Raw genomic sequence first — 24,275 nt, 5'->3', positions numbered from 1 at the left:
ATCCCAAAGCAGCTGCAGACACAGGCTGAGAGCTTTTACACTGCACACATGACTTTTTCTACAAACACAGAGCAAACCCAGGTAAAGTTTTACCAGCTTTAATGTATCTTTTGGTGTGGTAATGAAAAATATCATCATCAAAGAGGATAAGGACCATTAAAAACCCAATATTCTGCTACAGTGATTGGTTTATGGCCTCATTTGGCAGCAGTTTTATTTATCAGGTGTGCAGCTTCACTGAATGTCTTATAGCCCAGGCGCTTCAGGAGTTTATTATCTGCAGGACACTGTGCTCCTGTTCCAGAACAGATGATATCTGGAACAGGAATTGTTCTGGGGCAAACTTTACAGATCTGTTTCTCCAATCTGTCAGCCAGTTTTGGCACTCTGTCTCCACAGATTTCTGTGAGGACAGTAGGAAAAAATGTAGGCTGGAGATCACACCTTGCATTGCTGATAGCTTTTGCTGAAAAACTAGTGCTTTACAAAGCACTACTACAAGAAAAATAGCTGTACATCAATTTCTGCTATTGCCTGCCCTTAGTTAAACCTTACTCAAATTTTGTGGTACCACTTAGGTGATGGAACTTTCACTACCTCACACCTTTGAAGACAGGAAGAACAAAACAGTAATGCTTGGAAATTGCCCTGCTGTCTCTTCCACAACACAGCAAAAGCTCACACAGTTGAAAGCTGTAAACATATTGCAACTCACATTTATTCACGTTACTGCTTTCACATTGACGTGGTGCAAGATAGTGCTCATTTCAGATGGGGCCACAGACATGCCCCAGTAAACTCTTGATATCTTTTAGACCATGAATTAACACTGTACTCAGGACATTAATAAATACTTGAAAAGTCTGTAAATGACCTATGTTGAACTCTTTTGTAAAAGTATTTACCTTATTTGAATGGATTTATTTCTATGTCAAAGTACATTACACCATGAAGTGATGGATGCAACTGTTCTGACAAATTGTGTGCACCTGATATGGTCTTTATCACTGCTGCAAGTCTGCATAAGTATGGGATTGAGCAGGAAATGATGAGGATTCTGCAGAGCCAAAAAAGATTTGATCTTAAGGTGCTCATTTTGCTCTCATTGAAAGCACAGCAGCCCTTCCCAGGGAGATCCTGTGAGCTGGTGCTCAATGATCTGATGCTCTGGCGATGCCTCAGTCCAGGGTGAAATGCTGGATGCTTCAGCCTGAGCCCAAGATGAAATGCCGATTGCTTCAAGCTCCTCTGAGCTCTCTGAGCACAGCACACCTCCCTGCATGTGCGTGCGCATGCGTGCGTGCGCTGCTCACCATGCCCACGGAGCAAAGTCCAGCAGCCACGCTCATCAATTCACGTCCCTGCCTGTGCCCTTTAGACACAGCCCTCGTGGCAGATGTGGTTGCCATTGATGAGGCTGAAGGTGGCCAGGGAGTGGTTGGTGCTCTTGAGGGAGGTCATGCGCGTGGTGCTCCTGGCCATGCTGTGCGAGCGGATGAGCAGGCGGGCCCTGCAGCACAGCAGCTGGTTGTTGAACTGCTTCCGGAAGCTCTTGCTCAGCAAGTACAGAGCAAAGGGGTTGACACAAGAGTTAGTGAAGGCCAGGATCCGAGCACAGATGCTGGCAATGAAATGCAGCACTGAGGTGTCCACCTCGGAGTAGTGGTAGGAGCGGTACAAGTAGATGATGTGGGTGGGCAGCCAGCAGAAGGCGAAGAGGCACACGAAGACCAGCACGGTCTTGGCCAGGCGCTTACGGGACTCAATCTGGACAAAGAAGAGAAACACAGATTAGCTGATGGTCCTAGCTCAGACCAGGGCCTGGCTATTTCTGCCAGTGCTGCAGCTTTCCAGCTAATATATGGCACATAGCACACCCAGAGCAGGGATGTGGACTGCAGGTGAACACAGTCAAGAAATCTGGACTGCAGGTGAACACAGTCAAAAATTCTCCTTGTCTTCCTCAAGCCCCCTTCCCTTATAAACAAAAAATTCTGAGAATTTATTACATAAGAAGTAGTCTTTCTTTTCCTTTCTGTTTAGAAATAAAATTTCCAGTGGCTTGTCACTTTGCAAAATCCCAGCTCTGGCAAGAAAAGTGTGGACAATCTGCATTAGTTATCCACACATAATATATACAATCAAATGTAATTTTAATAAATTACCTTATTATTATTGCTATTATTATAATTAATAATCATGTAGGAGTCTGGGATATTTCACAGAGCTCACAGGCAGGACATTCTGCCATGGGGCCATGTGGTGTATGTACACAAAAGTGCTGTCAACAGCTCACAGCCCTTTAAGACCAAGTTCAGCACTCAGTCTGAAGCAGATGGAGAAACAAAAAGAGGATATTCTGTACTTGGAGGAACACCAAGGCAGCAGCGAGGTGGACCCTTCAGCTGAAAGCACTGGAGCCACCAGGAGAGAGCTGCAGGTGGTGAATAGATGGATGACCACCTCTAGGCAGAATCTGAGCTTTGTCAGGGAAAGGTGCTTTCACAAAGCCAGCCAGCACGCAGTGTAACCTTCATGCAGACCAGCCACACTTTTGTTTTACTTTTTGCTTCCACAGGCTTGGAGTCAACCCATAGGTATTGCTCAACTGAGGGGAGCTGAGGTAAACCACACCTTGTCTTTTGCCTACAAATGCTGTACATTAAGATAACAAAGCCACTGAAAACCACATCTCTCTTCCTTATGAATGCAAAAGCCATGAAGGAGGTTGCTGAAAAAGAGAGGACAGAGCTGCCCAGAAAAACCTGCTAAAATGCATCACTCCTTGGGAGAGGTAATGCCACCAGAGTTTGCAGGATTGGGAAATGTAACACTGCTGATCTTTTAGGGCTCCCTAATGTTCTCCTGTGTGGTAATCCCACTAACACTCCCTGGCACTCCTAGAGAATTAGCTGCATCCCACTTCTTGTACTTAAGTAGGATGTGAAAGGCCTGCAACTGCCCCTAGCCTCAGCCCTGCTGCCCTTGCTCCTGCCCCAGTGCGGCCACAGCGCCTGGCCAGGCTCCCAGGACACTGCCCCATCCTCACTCTGCTTCCAAGCTCCACAGGTAAATCAGAAACTGAGCATTTCACACAGGCTGATCTATTCTCAGGACAGCTGCAAGCAGGAAGTAGGCAGGAGAGACACTGCAAGCCCATTTGGACTTTATTTCATGCCCCTTTAATGGCACAGACTAAAAAAATCAGCCATTGAGCTCAGGAAGGACTGACATGCACCAGATGATAACATCTCCAGCGAGCAGGCTGAAAATTAAATCCTTTGAGAAAGGGCTCTCCTTGGCTAAACCATATATTCTTTTAAAATGTATTCTTAATTTGATATAGGGCTATTGAGGCCACATCTGCACTATAAAGAAAGGAAGCAATGCAATAAAGAAATCGATACCAGTTATCTCAGATGGAGACGTATAGCACTTGAATGCACTGCAGGATGGGAATGATGGACGGAGGGTGCTAGACCAGCCTGGCCTTTTGCTTTCTTTAGAGCTCTCTCCCCAAAACCAAAGGGGAAAGGGCTGCTTGTACTGCTCACTTTATTGCCACTAATCAAAACAGCCATCGAATCAGCAGAGAAATGGCCTGCGGGGGAAAAGATTTACGCACATTCAGAAGGGAAAAAGGATAAGGATCTCAGGGATCACACATCATTTGATGGGCAAAACCCAAGTCTTTCCAGCCTTACAGCTTCAGCATAGCACCTGAAGGCTGGGTAAGATGATTTTGTTGCGTCAGTCTAAGGTGGAGGCGCTAGCTGGGAGCAACTGAGTGGACAATTGCTCAGCTACGAATGGCTTGTGTTAGTTTTGCTGAGGTTGAAGCACACCTCAGTTAAAAAGAGGAGGTAAGGCAAAATAAGATAAATACCTCAAGGTAAATAGGCTGTTTAGAAACAGGCAAGGCTTCATCCAAGGTCCTCCCTCTGACAAAGCAACTTTGTGAAGTTTTGATTTTCTCCCATATCACCCCTTTGCTTCAATCTGCAATGCTGTATCTGCTCTGCCCCTTTCCCTGCATCCTAGTCAGTACCTTTCCAGGCTTTGGCAAGGGTCTCCTGCTATGCTTGCCATGGTGACCACTCTGCCAAAGTCTCTGAACTTACAAACAGGAGGAGATGCTTTAACTGTTTAGCCCGGTATTATGGCTTCTTTCATCCATTTTAATTCTTTTACCCCACCTAATCTATTAAAATCAGTATGACAGACACAGTCTGTCACAGTATAAATTTCCCTGTATTCCCTCTTTCCTCCCAGATTCAAAGAAAATGTGGATTTTTTAAGAAAGTCAAATCTCTACCTGTTTTCTCACATGCACATTTCCTTCCACGGGGATGTTGTAAGCACTCTGGATCAGATTCTTAGCAATAAAATAATAATATACTGAAATTACAGATAGGGGAATAATATAAAATATGAGAAAGGATGCCATTGAGTGGATTTTGGGATGCAGCCCATCTGAATGAGGGTAAGGAGCGCAGCTGATAAAGGTTTTATTAGTCCCTTTGTCATGGAAAGGGTGCAGATCTGAAAATACTGCTTCAGGGATGGCAAGCAACATGGATACAATCCAGATTATAGCAGCTCTCACACAAATCTTCATCAGTGCATGCGATGCTTGGATCTCCATTGGCCTTACTATAGCTTTATACCTAAAAAAACAAACAAAAAAGGGATATAGTTTATTGACCTCAACATTCAAGCATAGTATTACTGCTTTTCCCTTCCATTCAGAAATAAAAACACAAACAAAACCATTCTTTACTCAAGACAGGATTTTTTCTGGTGTTTTTCATTTCAATATTTTCAATAGATTTCTCAATTTAAACCCAGCGCCACCTGTCATCAATTCATTCAGTTTCATGTGTATTGAGTTCATTTAATTTGTAATTGACCCAACAAAGCACAGGGCTCCCTGACATTAACATTTTAATTAATATTAATGACATTAATATGTGTGCAAACAGCATTAAGACAGGAAGTGCAATCATAAACTTCTCTTCCAAAGTGTACAGCAGCTTATACCCCAGAACAGTGTTGAAGGAAACTGGGCTGAGATTTTGACACACTTTTCAAGCTGTGAGTATAGCGGTCTCCTGCAAATCTTATTTTTTCTCAAGCTACAAAGAGCATGCTGCCTGCTTAATTGCTGTTTGGTGGTGTAGCTGCCAAGAGTAGCTCAATGCATTGAGGTAAAGTAGCCAGAAGTGCTAACTGAGTCTCTTGCAGAAAATCACCATTATTGCTCGCTGTTCTATATACATAGAGACATTTTTTGACTTGAAATGTTGCCTTTCATGACTTCAGCCTTTCAGAAAATTGTACTTTAGAATCCAAGGATATCAAAGAATGAAACTTATTTGAAATTGGTGTGTGTAATGAGAGGAATGGAAAACATCAGAGCTTAATATATGCTGGAACCCTGCTTTGGCAGGATTTGACACTCCAAGCAAGCCACAACTCACATATGCTTTTAAGGAGCATAGTAGAAGAAAAAAAAGGTGATTAGGAAGGAGTATCTACACGTTTCACAAACTAGCATGGAGGGTCATTATTATAAGTTACAAACTGTTGGATATTTCTTCCAGGATCTGCCTCACTCTGCCATGGTGTGCTTGGCTCCCCGTTGGTCACTGCTCCCTGGGACTGGTGTGTGCCTGGGTCCCGGGCAGTCCCAGCCCTCTCTGGCACGGCAGGGTACATCCCATCAGCTCCTCAGTCCATCTCTAAGCTCCTTCCAGCATCCTGGCTCCTTCAGACAGCTGAAGTGGGCACTGGGTGGGAGCAGAGGCAGTGAGCACACACACCCTGCCCCAGTGCGGGTGGCACAGCAGGGCCCCTCCATGCAGCAGCACAAACCAGGCTCTACAAACACTCCATGAGTCCCCCCCTGCTACAGCCTGCATTGTCCTAAAGCTCAACATCTGAAAGAGGAGTCCATCAGTCCTGAAGTGTTTTAACTGCTTAATTGCTTTATTTGCAGGGTAAGCATGCATTCAACTTCTGATTATATGCAATATCCTGCTCAGTACACCCAGCTTTCCCTCCATGTAGGTATATATGTGTCTACGTATCTTTGTGTATGATTTTAAACACACACACATATTTATATGCATGTACATTTATGTATACATAACTACATACATAGTTACACAGTTATTTTTATGAAGACTGCATCTAGACATTTTATCATTTGCAGGTATTTCTTCATGCAGGTGTGTCTTGTGTAGAGGACTTTTCCTTTCATGTACTACCAACACCGTGCTCAGTAGTTTGCTGTTTAAACACTTACTCTCCAAGCCCTGCAGCTCCCCTTTTATCCAGCTACAGGGGCCACACACAGGATTTTTAAGGCTTGCTTAGTGCCTCTTTAACTTTCACTCTGAAAACTGTGGATTAAGTGGTGTCATAACACAAAACACAATTTTCCAGCACCAGATCATAAACTCAGGTGAAGAACGTCACAGCTCTTAAACAAATATGATGCTCTGGATATTGCAGTCATAAAACAGAAGTGCTAGGCAGATTACTAAAGGAGTGGTGTTAAAATAGCTCCATTTATAGTCTCATTGACCAGATATAGATTATTGACAGAAACATTAGCTCACTGAAAGTCTTCAGTAAATCTTAAAGAAAAGAAATGCAAAAGGAAATTAATAATATATCAAGGTATTAGCAAATTTGGTTGATTCAAAGGTCTTTCTGCAGATGTTTACTGTATGCTTATCAACATGACATGTTAGCATAATTATTTCAGGGATTGTCTTACAAGATACAGACAGCTGAGAGAATATTTTCTAGTATTATGTTCCAGGAAGATGGGTAAGTTAAAGAATATAGAGAAACTGTTTAATTTTTATTAACATTAACAGAGCCAGGGGAGCCAGAAAATTACTTCATTTCAAGTTATTGGCACATTTTAATCAGAGATGGCATACACAAACAATTTAATTTGGACAGAACATAATTAGAAATGTCTAGGATGTTGGCACTGACTACTAGGCATTTAGTGTATTTTTAAAGCCTCCTGCAGCAGATGTAAGAGAAGATATGAGAGAAGTTTTGCTTGCAAAGGGTTCAGTGTAGACCCATGGGATGGGAGTGAAAAAAGAGAAAGATAAAACAGAGGAAACAAAGCTAGAAAAAAGATTTTGAAAATATTAGTTCCCAGGTACAGGACCTGGTAGGTATTTTCTTAATAGCCTGACACTCAAATAAAGTTATTTTGCTGACTTTCTGCATGACTTCCTTGATGGTGGGTAAATTTAAGCAGAAATCTCTAGTAATCTCTGTCACTCCCCAAGTATTGATGTGTGAGTGATCAGTACTGATCTGGTAGGAATCCCCATTTCCAGCTGCCTTGCTGATGTGTCAGTGGGTCTCTCCAGTTTGTGTTCCAGCATTCCACTCCAGCTCAGGCTCTGGACAGCAGCTGCAGGGGCTGCTCCTGGTCAGGGCACAGGGGATGCTACACATGAGGAATTGGCTCCCCTGGCTGGTGCTTGGGCTGGGTGGGACAGCACTAGATTTCCCTGTTGCTGGTGCTCAGGGTGTGAAAAAGCTGCATCTCCTGGTTGGCTCCTGAGTAGGGGTCAGAAATGCCTTCACTCCTTTACTTTTCCATACCACTTTCCTGGCAGGGTCAAGCCTGGGGCTTACAATTTATTTGACATTTATTCAGAACTTCATCCAGTAGACTGGATTTGAGTAGCAGCTCATTCTGCTTTTCAGCATGTGTATTTCCAGTTTGTATGTCAAACAATATTTCAAGTTTCCACAGCTTTGTCCTCTGCCATTTGTTTTTCAATGAGTTAGCCTGAGGAACACAACTTTCCCATATTTAACATCCAGCATGTAAATATTTCAACCCCCTTTGAAGGAGACATTGATGAATATACCTATACACCTTAGAGGAGCCATGGATCTCATGGAACTGAGTTTTCATGCATAATTTTTAGCCCAGGTCATAACATGCCCTCTGAGAATGTGAGTCACATTGCATGCTCAACTGTCTGCAGTAGATCTAGACATGGCCCTGGCCTGATCACCTCTGCTGCTCACACATTCAGTCTCTAATTATTGAATTATTGTTTCAAATATATATATATTCTTTTCAGGTAAACTTCTTTCCCTATTGGCTTTTAAAGAATTTTTGGGAAAAGTTTTAAAAACAGAAGTACAATTAATGCATGCAACAAAGCCCAAAACTTCAAAATATGTCTTGTGAAGATTCAGTTGAATTAAAGAAAACATGGTCAAGAACTCATGCCAAACAGCTCAGATGAAAATGACTGAGTTGCTGATCTGATTGGAAATATGAAAGAGATGCTGCCCTTTACTACTGCTCAGTCTTTGAATTTCTCTGTTCCCAATGGTGAAGCAGCCAGGTACACTGCAGCTGCCAATCACCTCCCAGCCAGGATGGATGCCAGTCAGCTCCTTGTCTCACAGTCTCACTCAAATAAGCCCTCAAAAGAAATTACTCATGGGGCTATCCTAAGTGTGCTTAATGCAATTGCAATTCATGAGGCACTGTGAGGATTCCCCTGCTAAGGAAATCCTCCCCACACCAGCCACAGTGACTCTGGTTCTGTCCCTGTTCTCCAGGGCAGTATTCAAGCCTCCAAGAGAAAGCTGTGAGAAAGATGTGTTCCTTCAACCCAGAACACCTGATCACTTTTTAACCCAATCCCAAAAATTCACTGTGGATTGGTAGGAGTCCACAGAGCATGTGCATCTCCACTGAATCCTTGAAAACATCTTTTACACATCCCTTAGGATCTCTATGGTGCTCATTGAGTAATTGTTTCTCACAACTGAAACTACTGAAATGACCATAAACCACTAAAATGTGGCACACCCAAGGTCTTTTTGTGGCAAATACTTTTCCCACTGAGGTTACTATGCAAGGGAAACAGGAAAACTGTGTCATTGTCCCTGTATTAATAATAATGTAACTAAGGATAGCATCACTTAATGTACTCTAAAGCTTGGAGTATGCAAACATTGGTTAATACCATGCACTTAGCCCCAAAGCTGCAGCTTCAAATATAAACACAGAAGTAGCTGCAGCATGAAAAAGACACTTATAGATACATGGTCCAAAGATACCAACCAAATTATGGCCCCAAATGATATCAGTGTTTCCTAGGTGTATTTCTCTGTTGGTACAAAAATATTTTATCCATCTTTGTGCTCCTCAGCTGAGCCAAGAAAATGCACATCATCTGAAGCATGAACAGGCTTTACCTTCAAAGCCACACTGCCTATACATTTCTAATCACAGAAGGGCTGTAGTTTTGCTCTCTGGGGAAGAAAGGACCTTACCCACAAAGACTGCAGCCTCTGTGCTTCCTTCATGGCTTTTTCCTGTCACCTTCATCCACTTACTTGTGCCTGCTACAGCAGCCATAAAAATTAAATGAAAACAACTAAAGCATAGGGGGGAAATCAGATGTTTCCCTGGGATTTGAAATTAGTTTAGCTCCATATGGCTAAGTCTCTGGTTTTGTGCTTTTGGTTTTTTTTAGGGAGGTAACTTTATGCTGTGTGGAGAAGCTGGTGCTATAGGCAGCCTCAGCTTGCTCTCCTCTCCATGACTGCTTGGTATTGATGCCTTTCTTTCCCTTATGACAGCAAGGAAAGCTAATGTAGGTGACCCAGGAGTGGGAGTGTAGGGAGAGAAAATGGCTGAAAAAGACTCTGCCACAGAGTACTGCCCTTTTCTAGCTCTGTCCTTCCAAGCACATCCATCTTTCTACAACTTAACATCACACTTGCAAGAAATGTAAGAGGAAAAAAAAGGTCTGCCCATCTTTCCTCCAGAGAAAAGGGACAGTGCCCCTCCAAAATGAATTTGCAGGAGTACTTAAATGTCAAGGAAATTTTCCTCCAAGTAGTATCATCTTTTACTATGCCCTACACATTTTATATAAAAAGATCCTGTGCCCCACTCCTGAATTTTTATCGTGGTTTAAAATCCAAGTGTATTAAAACCTGTTCAAACACGATTTCAGAAGCTTTGCCCACTCTTGCTTTATTACTAATCCCACTATTTAGACTGCATGAAGCTGGTGCAAAGATGTACACATTGCTACTTTCTTTCTCTCTGAAGGGAGAAATCCACTTGCAAAGTTTTGAATCTGTTTGAACTGTGCTCTATTTTTGAGAAGTTGAACTAATTTGAAACTCAGACTTAAATAAAAAAGCAGGGATTGGCTGGAACAAACTGATGTCTTACAGAAGCAGTCATGTAAATTGCTGAGAAGTGAAAACTCTGAGTTCCTCCCAGTTCTAGAAAATGAGCTCCCGAAATTGCAATGACTTCCTGTGGTAAGGATGGAAGAACTGCCTCTCAGTCAGCACGTCCCCCATACTTCTTCTGTTCCCACTTGTAACTGAATCCCTTGTAGTGAGAAAAATGCAATTTGCAGTCCCTCTGATCCAAAGTCATCTGTTTCCATTTGCAAGGTTAATGGCACATTGGTCTGGTCCTGGCCTGAGAACAGACCAAACACAAATACTTTCATTAAGATTTTGCAATTAAGTTCTAAGAGCATCACATTAATGTTTTGCCCACATAATATGAAGGACTGGCTCAATTACCATGCAAAAAAGCCTCAGGCAACAGAGAAAAATCGATGCCATGGAAAAACTACATAAATGAAGAAGATGGAGCCCTGTTGAGTGTGAAGCTCCACCTGGAAAGCAAGAAAAGAGTCTTGTTAAATATACCAAGAAATTTATGACAAATGCAATCCGCAAACTTTCTTTATTGTTTCCACCATGGATGTTATGAATATTTATAGCTCTGAAGACAATTCAGTAAATCCACAAAATTGCTAGACTGTCTAACCCATCAACACACTCCGACAACCTATTCTGGGTCTATCTGCTTTCTGCATACTTAGTTAAGATTATCATTATTATGCATGATTCTTGAGTGAACATCTGTTATTAAAATCTTTAGTAAATTGCATATGGGCACAAAGACATCTCTAATGGGCAAATCTTAAATACATTGGCAGGTACTGCCTACTTTCTCTTTTTATTAATTTAACACTTAAATGGAAAGAAAAAGGAGGCATTGATGAAAGTGGCACAGCTCTTACTTTTAAAGCATATGTTCAAAATTCAATCTGTATCTGCATACTGCTACATTATCCTGGAATAGGGACAAATAAAAATCTCAGTATACGAATGCCTAAATTCAGACAGAGTGTTTTAGAGACCACTGGACTGTACTGCATACTGGTGAAGGAGACCTTAAACATTAGTCATTTGATAGTGAAAGTGTTATTCCTAATCATAATCATCAACAACTTAAAATATTTCAGAAATTGACTATACATATGAAAACTACACATCCATATTATACATATGAAAATCCACAATACAGTGGATTAAAAGGTTACTGCAGGAAACAGTGTGACTTCCATGGACATCAGAAGAATGCCCTTTACACCCAGGGTAGTTATTCCCAGAAGGTGATCTTCAGCTTCATGCCAGGTTAAAGATTTCAGTGGGGCCAGCTTCATGGATCCTTGCAAACAGATGTGAGACTTGCTGTCTGAAGCAGGGCTGGGACCCATCCATTTACAGAACCACAGAATATGCTGAGCTGGAAGGGACTCACAAGGATCACTGAATCCAACTCCTGGCCCTGCACAGGATACCCTGAGAGCCAGACCTTGTGCCTGAGAGCATTGTCCAAATGCTTCTTGAACTCTTGTCAGGTTCACTTCTGTGACCACTTCCCTGGGGAGCTGTTCCAGTGCCTGACCACCCTGTGGGTGAAGAACCTTTTCCTGATATCCAACCTAAACCTCCCCTGATACAACTTCAGGCCATTCCCTTGGGTGCTGCCACTGGTCACCACAGAGCAGAGATCAGCGCCTGCCCCTGCTCTTCCCCTCATGAGGAAGTTGTAATTGCAGTGAGATCTCCCCTCAGTCTCCTCCAGGCTGAACAGACCAAGTGACCTCACCCACTCCTCACATGGCTTCCCCTTGAGACCCTTCACCATCTTTGTTGCCCTCCTTTGGATGCTCTGTAATAGTTTAATATCTTTCTTATATTGTGGTGCCCAGAACTGCCCCCAGCACTGGAGGTGAGGCTGCCCCAGTGCAGGGCCAGAGGGACAATCCCCTCCCTTGCCAAGGGACAGTCCCCTTCCCTGCCCGTATGGTGATGCAGGGCCTGATGCCCCCCTGGACACAGCTTGGAAACATCCTTTAATTTCAAAACTGGCAAGTTCCCACTCAGCTGCCCAGCACCAGCCAAGCACTGCACACATTTCTGCGTGCTCAGTGCCTGGATGCAGCCAGAGGGATGTTCCTGCCTGAGCCATGTGGCACCAGAGCATGTGCTGGTGTCAGGGTTGTGATGTGCTGAGCGTCTGGAGGCAGCTGGGACAACTGGGGCTGGCACAGAGCTGGCATGAGAAGGAGCAGGCCTCAGGGGTGCTTCCATCCTGGGCTCTACTGCCTCAGCCCATCTCCAGGGATGCCAGCAGCCTGGGAGTGGGAGATGTGCAGGCCTGAGGATTGAACAGTGACCAGGGCAACTAAAGCTGCAGCCTCAGACATGGACTCCTCATTTCCCTAGAGAATCTGCCTTATTTCTGCTGAAAGCACTACCTTTGGTCCAAAAAGACAGAATCACTGAGTAATCTAAGTAGGTGGCATAACTGCTGGGTATCCCACAGAGCCAGTTATAGAAATTCATTAGAGTTTCTAAAAATGGCAGTTTTTCAACAGAAAAAGTCCTTCCTATACAATAAATCAATACTGTACCTTGTTTTGATAGAGAAAGAAGAGCTCATCATTGACCTAAAAATTAGCACTCCCATAAGCTATAGCAGCTGGGGTTTGCTTATATTAGTTTTTTTGAAATAGAATAAAAAGCTATATATATTTAGAACCAAGGCCAGGTTGGATGAGGCTTTGGGCAACCTGGTCTACTGGAAGGTGCTCCTGCCCACTTCTGGGGGGTTGGAAGTAGATGACCACTAAGGTCTCTTCCAACCCAAACCATTCTATGATTCTATGATTATGTTAACTTTAGAGAAGCAGATTTGCTAAAGTTAAAATCAGCTTTCAAATCAACAGACTGAGAACACAAATCTAAAGGAGTATCACTAACTATAAATTAGTCACTGACTTCCAGCCTGCTCCCTGGTGTCTCTCTCCTTGCCATGAAAAAAGCACAGCAAAAAGCTGCCCTGGATAACAGAAAAGGAGGAGTCATGCTAAAACCTCAAAGAAGTAATTTTAAAAATCAATATGCAACAGATGGGAAAAAAAGCAAAAGTAAATGACAGCAAGTATTGGAGTTTTAAAATGTTCATGACTGATAAGGGAAGCTGAAGGAGCCAACAAATTATCAAAGGTCCCTCTGCAACAGACAAATGTGCATTTTTAAATACATCAGGAATAAAAAAAAAATCAGTAAGGCAGGCATACTCATAAATAGTGAAGATATAAACAATGATGAGACAAAGTGAAAAGCAGTAACTTGATAGTCATCTTCAGAACCAAATGAGCAGGAGATCTGTGTGGTTCTATACTATGTGTGCAGCACTACAGATGTGGCAGAAAACTTGTGAGCTGTATTAAGGAAGCTGTGAGCCAACATCTGCTAACACAAACTAATTTCACACCAGCAGGCCTGAATAATTTACACCTAGGAGTACTAAAGGAACCAGCTGAAGAACAAGTGGAGCTAATTTTTTTACAAATCTTGAAAAAGTGGTGAATTTTCTCAGAAGTGGAGAACTGGCTTCAAAGATATGATGTTCAGAAAAACTGGATGGTGTGACCAAGAAAAGTGCAAATATTTGTGCTGCCCATGGCCAGTTGCAGAAGGAGTAAGAGATAGGTTAATCCTGCTAACAGGTGATAATTAATATGTCTGTCTTGTTTAACACAGAGCAGATGTCAGCATTGTTTTATCTTGTCACAACATAACAGGGAGTGTAAATAGGGTGTGAGCCATGCTGGTGTACAGAGGAGCTGGAGCTTTTGTGAGCATGTTGGCACAGGTGACTGTGCATGTAGATATGCACATGTGTGAACCAGGGTACATGTGATCCTCCCTCTCCTACCCATGCAATCCCTGTCCCACTCCCACAGGAGAGGGTTAAAATGAGGACTCCTGGTCTGGGAAGGGGGGAATTCCAGGTGGAGACCCTGAGCCCCATGCTTCCCTAGCAGTGCAAAAAGCATGATGGTAAGAAGCAGTGTGTGGAACCATTTGTAGCCTGGGTCCTGGGCACTTTCTCTAGCTGCAGTGTTATTTATTGTGTGTATCACCTGCCTTGAGCAGGCTATAAAACCTTGGCTGGAAAAGTTTGCAGATGATACAGTGGCTAACCAGACTGAGAACATTGTAGTCACTGGGGTAAATGGCCATAGTCTAAAACAAACCATTTTAACTCAGTTATGGGTAAAATAGTAAATACAGGAGCCAAGTGAGCTGGAGATGCAAAAAAATTAGTGCTCTGTTAAGAAGAGATAAAAGAAGACATCAGAGTGACTCTTCTGCATGTGACAAAATGAGATCTCCTGTGGGATTCTCATGGTGTTATGGCTTTAGTGTAATTCCATATAAAGCTAAGCCAGTTATATGATCCTTAAGTCCCTTCTGTAGTTTCAGTAAATGTAGGTGTCATAAGAGATCATCATCACTACATGAACCTTCAGCAGCATGTAGGGGCTGAACAATCGATTGCTATCCTTGACTGCTCTAATCATAGAGCCATAGAATAGCTTGGTTAGGAGGGGACCTTTAAAAGATTAACAAGCCCCCCACAATAAGTAAGGACATCTTCAATTAAGTCAGGCTGCTCAAGGACCCATCCAAGCTGGCTTTGAACACTTTGAGAGGTGGGGCACTTCTCTGGGCAAGCTCCCTCCAGGGCCTTACAACCCTCACCATAAAAAATTTCTTCCTTATGTCTAACTTAAACCCACTGTCCATTGCCCCTCATCCATTATAGGCCTTCGTACAAAGTTGCTCTGTCTTTCTCATAAACCTCTTTAAGCATTGAAAGGCTGCAATCAGATATCCCCAGAACCTTCTCTTCTCCATACTGAACAGCCACAATGCTCTCAGCCTTTCAGGTTTGCTGTGAGTTGGGTTATTATGCAGTGGTTAGAGGTCAGACAAATTTCAATTTGAAACATGACCTGAGTTCCAAGAGGAGAGGGTAACAGAGTGCCAGACACACCAGAGGCGGCAGAGTGATGTATGCGCCTTTAGTCTGACTGCTCAGAAAGCAGCCTCGGGTCACTGGAAAGATTTGTTTTAATACAAATCCTGTGAGATACTCAGTAGCCTCTGTGCACAGGTGTGGGCAAGAACTACTGCTGAGTTGATGGCTAATGTGGTATCTCCTAGTCCTGCATCCACATCTCTGGTTCTCCCAAATAATTTAAACATTCATGTCTCAATCTCATGCTTCAGGGTTCTTGAAGGTGTGAAGAAAATTTTTTTCTCTCAGGGTGTCATGGTACTGCTTTCTGTCCTGCTTTCCCAGAGAGCTGCAGAGACTGACTGTGGACAGAGGGCAAGTGAGGACAGGATGGGCAGAGCTCTACTGATGCTTCTCCCTTTGATGCTCCACAGTTTTCTGCAGTCCAATTAAACTGATCACTAGCCTGGCATAGGAGGGGAGTTTCTGCAAGGCATCTCCAGCTTTCTGCTTTTCTCTACAGCAGAGCACTTGGCCTGCTGCTGGGATGCCTTCAGGTGCCTCAGTACTGTGAGAGGCCCATGGACTGTCCCTGTTTTCTGCCCCATGGCACAGGGATTTTGAGAGCCCTTGCTCTGCCTGAGATCCTGCTCAGCAGACTGTGGGTGGGGGGTTACAGAGCCTGCTATGAGCAGGAGATCACAGCCCATGGTGTCCCAGATATTACAGGGTGAGGTGGGCACCTGGGTGTCAAACTGCTGAAAAACAAGGTGAGGGGGCTCCTTAGGGACTGTGGTGAAGTCTCTTTCCAAAATAAAGGAAAACAGGTTATTGCAAGGGTCATCTCTGAGCAAAACAGTTACTGGATGCTTCACAGCGTGGTTGTGCCTGCTTCTACTTTTTCAGCTCAGCTACCTCCTACTCCTCTCAGCCAGGCTCTTGTCCACATCTGAACATCAAACAGTAAGACATGAACGGATGGGTCCACAGTAAGCTCATCTCCTTGCTTGAGTGATGGTTAAATCCCAGCCCACTGCTGGGACACACAGCCAGCAAATTCTCTGCAGCCAGTTGCTCTCCTTAATAACAGTGTGTAGAGCACCTCGTACTATGAGACCATGACAACTGATTGGGGGTTTTAGGTTTTACTGAAATGTAAACAATAGGTAATCTGACTTTTCTTCCTTTTGATTGCTTAAATATTGACAGTCTCCAGCACATTAGCACTGACTCTAAACTCAGATTTCCGTACTAGTCCCACTGCTATAAATGGAAGCTCTAATCTTCCTGGTTATAGAAGTACATCCATTGTGTTTTGGCCATCTGCTCTGGTTAATCAAGATATTAAGAAAGTTTGTGCTCTTTGATCAGTTGCTTTTGGTGCAGATGGATTCAGAGGCTGAGGAAATGAGAGCTAAAACTAAGGGTGTAAAGAGTGTTTATATTGCACTGACACCGTGTCCAGCAACCAGGATCAGCTGAAGAAGACAGGTGTCCATCATCCTGCATCCATCAGCACATGAAGGGCAGCAGCACAGACACTGTGCCAGTGGCAAGAGTGGAAATGGGGCTGCCTGGTGCTTCAGAGTGAGGGAAGGCTTTGGGCTGGGCCCCAAAGTCCCTCCAGTTTTCTTCCCTGTGACTAGAATGCCCAGAATACATTCTAAACTACTACGGACTTGGCACTTTACAACTGATGGTATTTTTTAAAAGTGTCATTATGTAAATGAACTCAGGGAAATCTGAGTTGATTTTTCATAGCTTTTTATTACCATGGCACACTTCCCTTAGTCCGGTAGTGGAGATATAAACCAGTGATTGTAAAGTAAAATAAATGATCTGGCATATAGATATTACACCTCCTGTAGTATGGTAGGTAATATTAATAATAGGGTCTGGAGACATCTAAATCACAGAAGTGATGAGTGTAGAAATTCTGGATTTGTTTCTTTCCTTGCACTGAAGCTTTTTTTAGGAGTGTTGTTTCAAAGTTTTATTTCTTAGATAAACAAACCATCAGAGGAACATCAAAATTTGTGTTTGTGGTGCATTCCAAGGGACCCAGCAGGGCTGGGAGCCCTGCAGCATTCCTGCATCCATCCCTGCACCCAAGGCACTAAGGCAAACATTTCCAAAGCTAACATCCTCATCTCAGGCATCCCACATGAGTGCAACCCTGCTGTCTGCAGCTGGTTGTACCACTGTAAGCCACCTAATCTCCAGTGTAATGTCACTGCACATATCTCAGAACGCTGTCACTCCCACCACAGGCTGCAGGCATGCTGCAGCTTCCCAGGGCTAGAATCCACGTAATGCAAGGTGCTTAAAGTAAAGATGCTGCCTGTAAACTCCAATTACATTTCACATGACTCTGCTGTGTGCTTGTGAAAACAGCATTGCTTCAGAAAGGTTTCGCTGCATGAGCACCGGGGCATTTCGATCTTTTACCATGCCGGCCTAACACGGAGGAACGATGATCAATGCTTGACAGCCTGGCTAATTCAAATGCAAATGTACATACCCTGTCAGTCACGGGAGAAAGCCGATTAAATAAAGACATCTCCCATGACATGGGCAATTAAATAGTTGCTTTTCCTCTTGCTGTGCAAAGATTTTCCTTAATCTCCTGTCCCTTGCTGAGACAGCCTTGGCTTTTCTGCCTGGGCTAGAAGCTCAGGTGCCACTGCTCTCACGGCTGCCTCTGTACCGCTGAGGAGGAGGTGAAGGAGGAGGAGGGCAGAACCCAAACTCCCGTTTTTTCTGGGATAAACGGAGCAGTAACTGAAGAAACCACTGGCTCAACAGTGTAGAGCAGCAGGGCAGACAGCTGTCCGTCCCCTACCAACCTCATTACAGTGTTTCTAAAACACAAACATCATGCACACACATGGGCTGCTTGTTTCCTCGCTCTTGTATACTCAGTGCTGGCGCCTTATCACTCATGGAAGGTGGCTGGAAGCACAGCACACGCCTTAACCCTCTCCTGGCTGCTCTGAAAATCTGACACACTTGCAGGAAAAGAGGTGTCTCCTGACAGCTCCCACTGCTCCTGCAAATACAGCCAGACAGATGCAAGCACTGTGCAGACAGTGGAGCGGTCCCAGAGGAAATCCATTTATAATACTGTCAACTTTTTTTTTTTTGTCCTTTCTTAGGTATTTTCTGAAATAACAGTGAAATCGGAAAGAAATCTCATGATTGTACACAGACCCATCCTAAGCACCCAGGGATGCTCTGGCTGGTGCCTTGCTGCTCAAACCTGGGCAGGCATGCTCAGCTGTGTCCATATGTGCACAGAGCACTTGCAGGCTGAGAAGCTCCCACGGCAGGAAAAGCTGATGTCAGCAGTTTGTCCCTCTGTTTCTCCTTGAGAAATGTGCAAGTGAACAATCAATCCTCTGGACAACTCCTCATTCTGGTGGGTCAAACCACCGAGTAGCTTTAGGTGCTCTGTGCTGGAGGCTGGCACTCAGTCAAGGGTTTGCAGTCACTGGCAGATGAGAGATTCCTAACACGGGGCAAAGTGGAAATGGAAATAATGAAAGTATACCTCAGGAAGGCACATACTGATGCACTGATGATGTGAGTGCAAGAACCTACTAAAATTGGGCCCCTCGTTTTCAGAAGGTGATCCAATACAGCCAGGACAATTTGTGCCGTTGTTGTAAAGCACCAGAAGTGTCTCACACTCCCACATACTCTCTCTGTCCATCACACTTACCCACTGCCTTTCACCTTGTGTTTCAATGCTCATGTCTCTGGAAATGACCCTCTTGTATCACACTCCAATGCTTTTCCTTACACATCCGAATTCTGCTCCCTGTGATGTATCTCAGGCATCACCATGATATGCTCAGTAATGCCAGCAGTTGTTTCCATGTTTGATTTTTCAATGGAAGGATGCTGAAACCAAGAGGGTTTTATGATAACTTTTTGCAAATGATGAATTATAGACAGAAAAGGTCTGTAGTACACTGACAAGTCTCCCTTTCCTTGGAGACAGTGCCATGTAAGGCTATTCAGAGCAGGAGATTTAGGAGCCTTTTCTCTTAGATGGCCTATGGCTTTGATTAGTGAGAACAGGGACATTCACACACCTCAGGTAAGCATCTCATGTAGGATTCACCTCACTGAACATTAATCATCTCACCACCACACCCCTTTTTTCTGTTTCCCTTCATGCAGCGCCATATCTGTCATCAGAAATGGGTGTCTATGAAACCACCCCACATGCTAGGTTCAGCATCTCACCTGCAGGAGTTGGGCTTCCAGACCCTCCACAGCCCTCAGCCAGCTGGTTCACACACTGGTTCACATTCAACTCACATTTTGGAAGCTTTCCCTTTACATTTTGAGGCTATTTCCCTAATGATTCTGACACGATTAATGCTGGGGTCTGGAGTTCAGGGTGACAGTTCTAAGGAGCTAGACTAATGGGCTGTGAACTGACAAAATACAGGCTGTATTATTTTGTAACAAAATTAACCCAGCACTGCTGATAATTTATCAAAATCGAAACTTCTGTAAACTTAACAGATAAGGGACATTTGTGTTTCAATGCACAGCATATCAGATTCATAGACCTAACAAAGTTACAAGTTTCATTAATATCTCCTTCGGCAGTGGACCACAGATGCATTAGAAGAGGGCAAAATGATCCCTTTGAACTGGAAACATTTGATCATCAGTGCAGCATAATGGTTAACAGGTTCCTGATAAGGCTGAAGTTCAGAACTTGAAGTCAAAACCCCAAGCTTGGCAGAGCTGCTGTTTTCTATTCTGTTCTACCACTTCAGGCAAAAAGTGCTATTGATGTGCTGCTCAGTAAAAGCATTTGCAATGTTTACTTTATGTAGCAAGTGATCAGATAGCAACAAATATCTCTAACATAATCTTCTTTACAATGCATTTTTGTTTTCCTTACACCCCTTAAAACACATTACAGCTTTAGAAAGATGTATTTTCCTTAAGAGATACTTATCATTTTCTCAACATTTTCTTCAGAGCGGTCAGACGGGATCCAGACACCACATCAAGCACCACATCAAACTCAGGAGCAAAAGTGCATGTGGTCTTTCAGTAGTGCAGGTTTTTTCTACCTTCACAGCACTTTAAAGCATACTGCTTTAAGACTTTTATCTACACATAGGCCTGTTTGTCATCTGCTACTGGGACAGACAGTGCTATTTTTATATATCCCAACACAGAGGAGAGGACAAACATATTGACCATTCTGTCTCTGAAACACCAAGGAGCTCCTGCTTTCATTGAGACTGCAAAAAGTAAATTGAAATATGTGTGTGAACTACACTGAAATCTGAACAAAAGTAGTCTAATGTTTTAAAGCAGCTTAGCAAGGGACAGTGGCATGCAAGAGACTACCCAAAGCAAACCTGGTTTCACTTATTTGTGATCAAGGATACAATCCCCATGTGTTTTTTGATCACAACAAAACTAAAATAATTTTTCACTCAGTACTTCTGTGTCACTTCAGCATGGTAACAATGTTCCTTAATCTCTTTTGGAAGCATTCAGAAAATAAACCAACATATTTACTGCACATTATTTTTTACTAAACATTATTGGAAACTGAAGTTTCTGAACCAACAACACAGATCAGTTTTGACTGGATAAGGGGCAAACTGTTTAACCAAGGGAAATACACTGGCTGTGGCAACTATGATTCCTGGTTTCAGGCAAGCTCATTTGAGTATTTGAAAAATATTTTATGAAATATTGTCTCACATATTATTAACTTCAAGGAAGCAAGCCACTAGAAAGAAATTATTCTCATTGCACTTTAAATTGCTGCTCCAGTGCCTTCACACTTGATGAAGTATGGATCAATTATCTTTTTGGCAAATATGAACACGCTATCTTTTAGCAGAGCTCCATTAATGGCATTTTCTTTCTGTGGTCTTTAGCTTTAGCTTGATCTGCTCTTGTCTCTCTTTGAATTAATGTAGACTATTAGCTAAGTTGCACAAACAGTTCAGAAAAAGTATCCTGTGTTCAGTCTGCATCCTTCTCAAGTTGTATGCTAATATTCATCAGAAATCACCTGAGGTGGTTCTTCTTCCCTCATCACATTAAAAAGAAACATTTTACCCGAAAATACAAATTTATAATTGTACATTTTATGGAGTCATAATTATGCAGGCTTCTTTTCAAGGCAACAGCAGCCAAGCTTACCTGTCAGCTGAGAGAGCAGTGAGAGTAAAGACTGACACCCCTACAGAGGTGAGCTGTATGAAGGGAATAAGTTTGCATCCAGTTCTGCCAAACAGCCACTCGTCAGCAAGGTACCTGCTGGCATCCACAGGCACACAAGTCACTAAAAGCAGCAGGTCTCCCAGAGCCAAACTGGAAATGAACAAATTAGGGACATTTCTCATCGATTTCACAGTACAGAAGATCTTAATCAAGGTGATATTGCCAATAAGGCCTATCAGAATGATGATCCCATAGATAGTGGGGATGGCGTAGAGGAAAGCTGGGTAGAACCAGTCTTCCCCCAGGAGGGAGAAGTTTGCACTCTGGTTCACAGAGATGTTATAGAAAACGAAGTTATCTGTTTCTAGGTCTAGCAGAAGGCACTCTCCAGATGCCATTGTCCTACTTTGCTCTTCTCAGAAAACAGCTTTCTTCCTTGAAAGTCCCAAAATTCCTCAAATTAAATTCTTGCTTCAATTTTGCTGCTCCTTGCTGGCTTTAAACAGTCAGAAGAGTTTAAAAGTCATATCACTTTGTGGCACATCTTGTCAATAACCCAACCAAAAAGCACCTGCAGCTTAATCCACAGTCCTGTTTCCATAAGGTCGAAAGTAGAACCTGTTTTAGCATCGTTCGAATTGTGAAACTTGCCTTTTCCTCCTCGACTTCTCTTGCTGTTAAGTATTCCTCAGCTCTGGAAGGCCAATTATCAAACTCAAAGACCAGCAAGTGGCAGGCATTTTCGCAAACAGGGCTGGTTAAACTCGCAGCTTCGGCAGTGCCCGGCGGCTCCGAGTCCGAAAGCCGGGAGTTACAGAAAACAAGAACTTTGGGGAGTCGCTGCCGCGCTGCATTGCCAATCTCTCCCGCTTTCGCCGCCTGCCATCGCCGGCCGGATTTAAAGCGAGGGGGAAAGCGGGGCTCGGCTGGCGGCCGGGATCCTATAGGCAGGATGTTCTGAACGTCAGTCCTTGCGCTGCTTCCCGGGGAGTGCGCGGGCTGCCGGCGGCGCTCCGGGAGCGGCGGGAGCGCGGCCGCCTGCTGGATGCTCCGGGCAGCGCCGCCCTTAACCCTTCCGCTGACAAAACACACATCTGTCTGCTCACTCTGGGCTCCTGACGTGCCTCACCGGCTCCACACACACTCCCTCCCCCAAAAAAACCCAACCCCAAACCTCCCCCCTCCCCAAAAAATCCAACCCCAAATCTCCCCCCCCCAAAAAAATCCAACTCCAAATCTCCCACCCCCCCCAAAAAAACCCCCAAATCTCCCCCCCTTCCCGAAAAAAACCCACCAAGCCCCCCAAACACAAAAAGCCTCAAACCCACCAAAATCAAACAGCCGTACCCCATACAAATCGACCAACGAAACAAAACCCAATTTCATACTGCGAACAATGTGTTCAGGAAAGCCATCCCACCTTCTTAACTAAAAGCACACCTATTTTTCTTGCACTCTGGTATTCAATTATTCCAGTGAAAGAGAATGATGATATAAAGCCAAATTCATCTTCCCCTCTCCTCCCTAGGCAGGTGAAATTAATAAAGCCAATTAGGATAAAACCCAACATTGTTGTTAAGGTAGGCAAATGATTATCAGCACTGTGAGCCTGAAGTTTTACAGGGAAACCTTAACTCTGCACACTTTTATGTCAATTTTTTAATTTGGAGGTAACAATGCCAAGAGACAAAGTTCACCATTCTATGCAATAATTTCTATTTATGAGGTACCCATCATATTGGCATCCATAGATAATGCATGTTGAGATGAAACAGAAAGAAATTTGCTTGGCTTATAACAGTCTGAAAAAAATCCTTCTTAGAACTGAATTAAGATATAACTATTACTGATGCCTTACTGCTTTATAACAGGCTATTTATGAATTTATAGGAGAACTTTCTGGACTGCAGAGATACATAGTTAATTTGGAAACCAGCCTGCAGAATTAAATGAAGCTGTACTTTAAATTTTCTCTCCCGACTGCTAATTTTTACAGGCAAAAGAATGTTTCACCAACTGCTAGAGTTACTTGGAAGTGAGAGGGGAGGCAATTCAAAACCGGCATTAAAGTGTGATCACTGGTTTCTGCATAAAAGAAGCATTTCAGGACACATTCTGGAAAATCCCCAGGGGTTTGAAAGTGGTGTCCCAGGGTGGGATTTGAAGCAGGAGGCTTCAATAGCTGTTTTTCTGCCTCATTCTCGTGACCTGGGTCAGTGTTTTCAGCTGTTTTACTGCAGTCCACTCTAAGTCAACAAAGGACTTATGTGTACTCTTAACTTTAAGTAGGGCTACTTCCATATGTTTTTCAAGCCAAACACACATGGCAGTGCTGTGCTGAGAGCTTGAGAGTGCAGAGGAGAAGCCAAATTTTGTAGTGTTCCTTTCAGACAGAAGCCTGCTTTTAAGAAAAGGCTGGAGGTTACCACGGTTAAAAGCAGAGGACGCAGAGCAACTGTGCGCATTCTGGTCGGGGCACACGGGACTTGTGCAGGTCAGGGCCAGCTCTGGGCAACGCTGCCAGCCTGGCTGGGTGCCCCTGGGAGGCAATGCCATATTTGACACAGCAGAGCCAAAGGCACAGAGAGGAGCTGTGGAGCTACTGAAGCAGCCCTGCCACACACCATGGTGGGACACCTCTCCCAGAATATCCCCCCAGCATACCTGGGAGCCTGGTGATGGGGGCTGCATGAAAAAGGGATGCACACCTCCCCCTCCCTCCTCCCACACTGTGCCTTCTGAGCATTAGGATAAAGGGGACAGGACACTTCTGGAAATGGGAGCAGCCACTTGGTGTAATCCTGATGGACCCCTGTGCCCAGCAGCCTGGTCAGTAGTTAGCAGTGACCTACCC

The 24,275-nt window shown here is 43.7% G+C and overlaps 1 protein-coding gene across 1 annotated transcript; it reads right to left on the bottom strand.

Annotated features, from left to right (window-relative positions):
* Positions 1–246: 246 nt before the first annotated feature.
* On the bottom strand, positions 247–22,211 carry GRPR (gastrin releasing peptide receptor). Its single transcript, XM_059466231.1, has 3 exons — positions 21,401–22,211; positions 4,316–4,667; positions 247–1,767 (listed from the first exon to the last, which is right to left on the bottom strand). Exons 1-3 carry the CDS (start codon positions 21,817–21,819, stop codon positions 1,375–1,377), a joined length of 1,164 nt encoding a protein of 387 aa, XP_059322214.1. The 5' UTR covers positions 21,820–22,211; the 3' UTR covers positions 247–1,374.
* Positions 22,212–24,275: the final 2,064 nt, after the last annotated feature.

This window comes from Ammospiza nelsoni, chromosome 2 (assembly GCF_027579445.1).
Source record: "Ammospiza nelsoni isolate bAmmNel1 chromosome 2, bAmmNel1.pri, whole genome shotgun sequence".
Taxonomy (NCBI): domain Eukaryota; kingdom Metazoa; phylum Chordata; class Aves; order Passeriformes; family Passerellidae; genus Ammospiza; species Ammospiza nelsoni.
Note: the sequence above shows the minus strand (reverse complement) of the source record. Positions and strands in the feature narration are given on the sequence as shown.

What these genes read in the sequence shown, in the direction of transcription:
- GRPR (XM_059466231.1), bottom strand. Translation starts at nt 21,819, where the DNA reads ATGGCATCTGGAGAGTGCCTTCTGCTAGACCTAGAAACAGATAACTTC. An exon ending in ACTGCTCTCTCAGCTGACAG is followed by an intron (nt 4,668 to 21,400) that starts GTAAGCTTGGCT and finishes TTGTTTTTTTAG; the next exon opens with GTATAAAGCTATAGTAAGGC. An exon ending in ATGTGCATGTGAGAAAACAG is followed by an intron (nt 1,768 to 4,315) that starts GTAGAGATTTGA and finishes TTCTTTGTCCAG; the next exon opens with ATTGAGTCCCGTAAGCGCCT.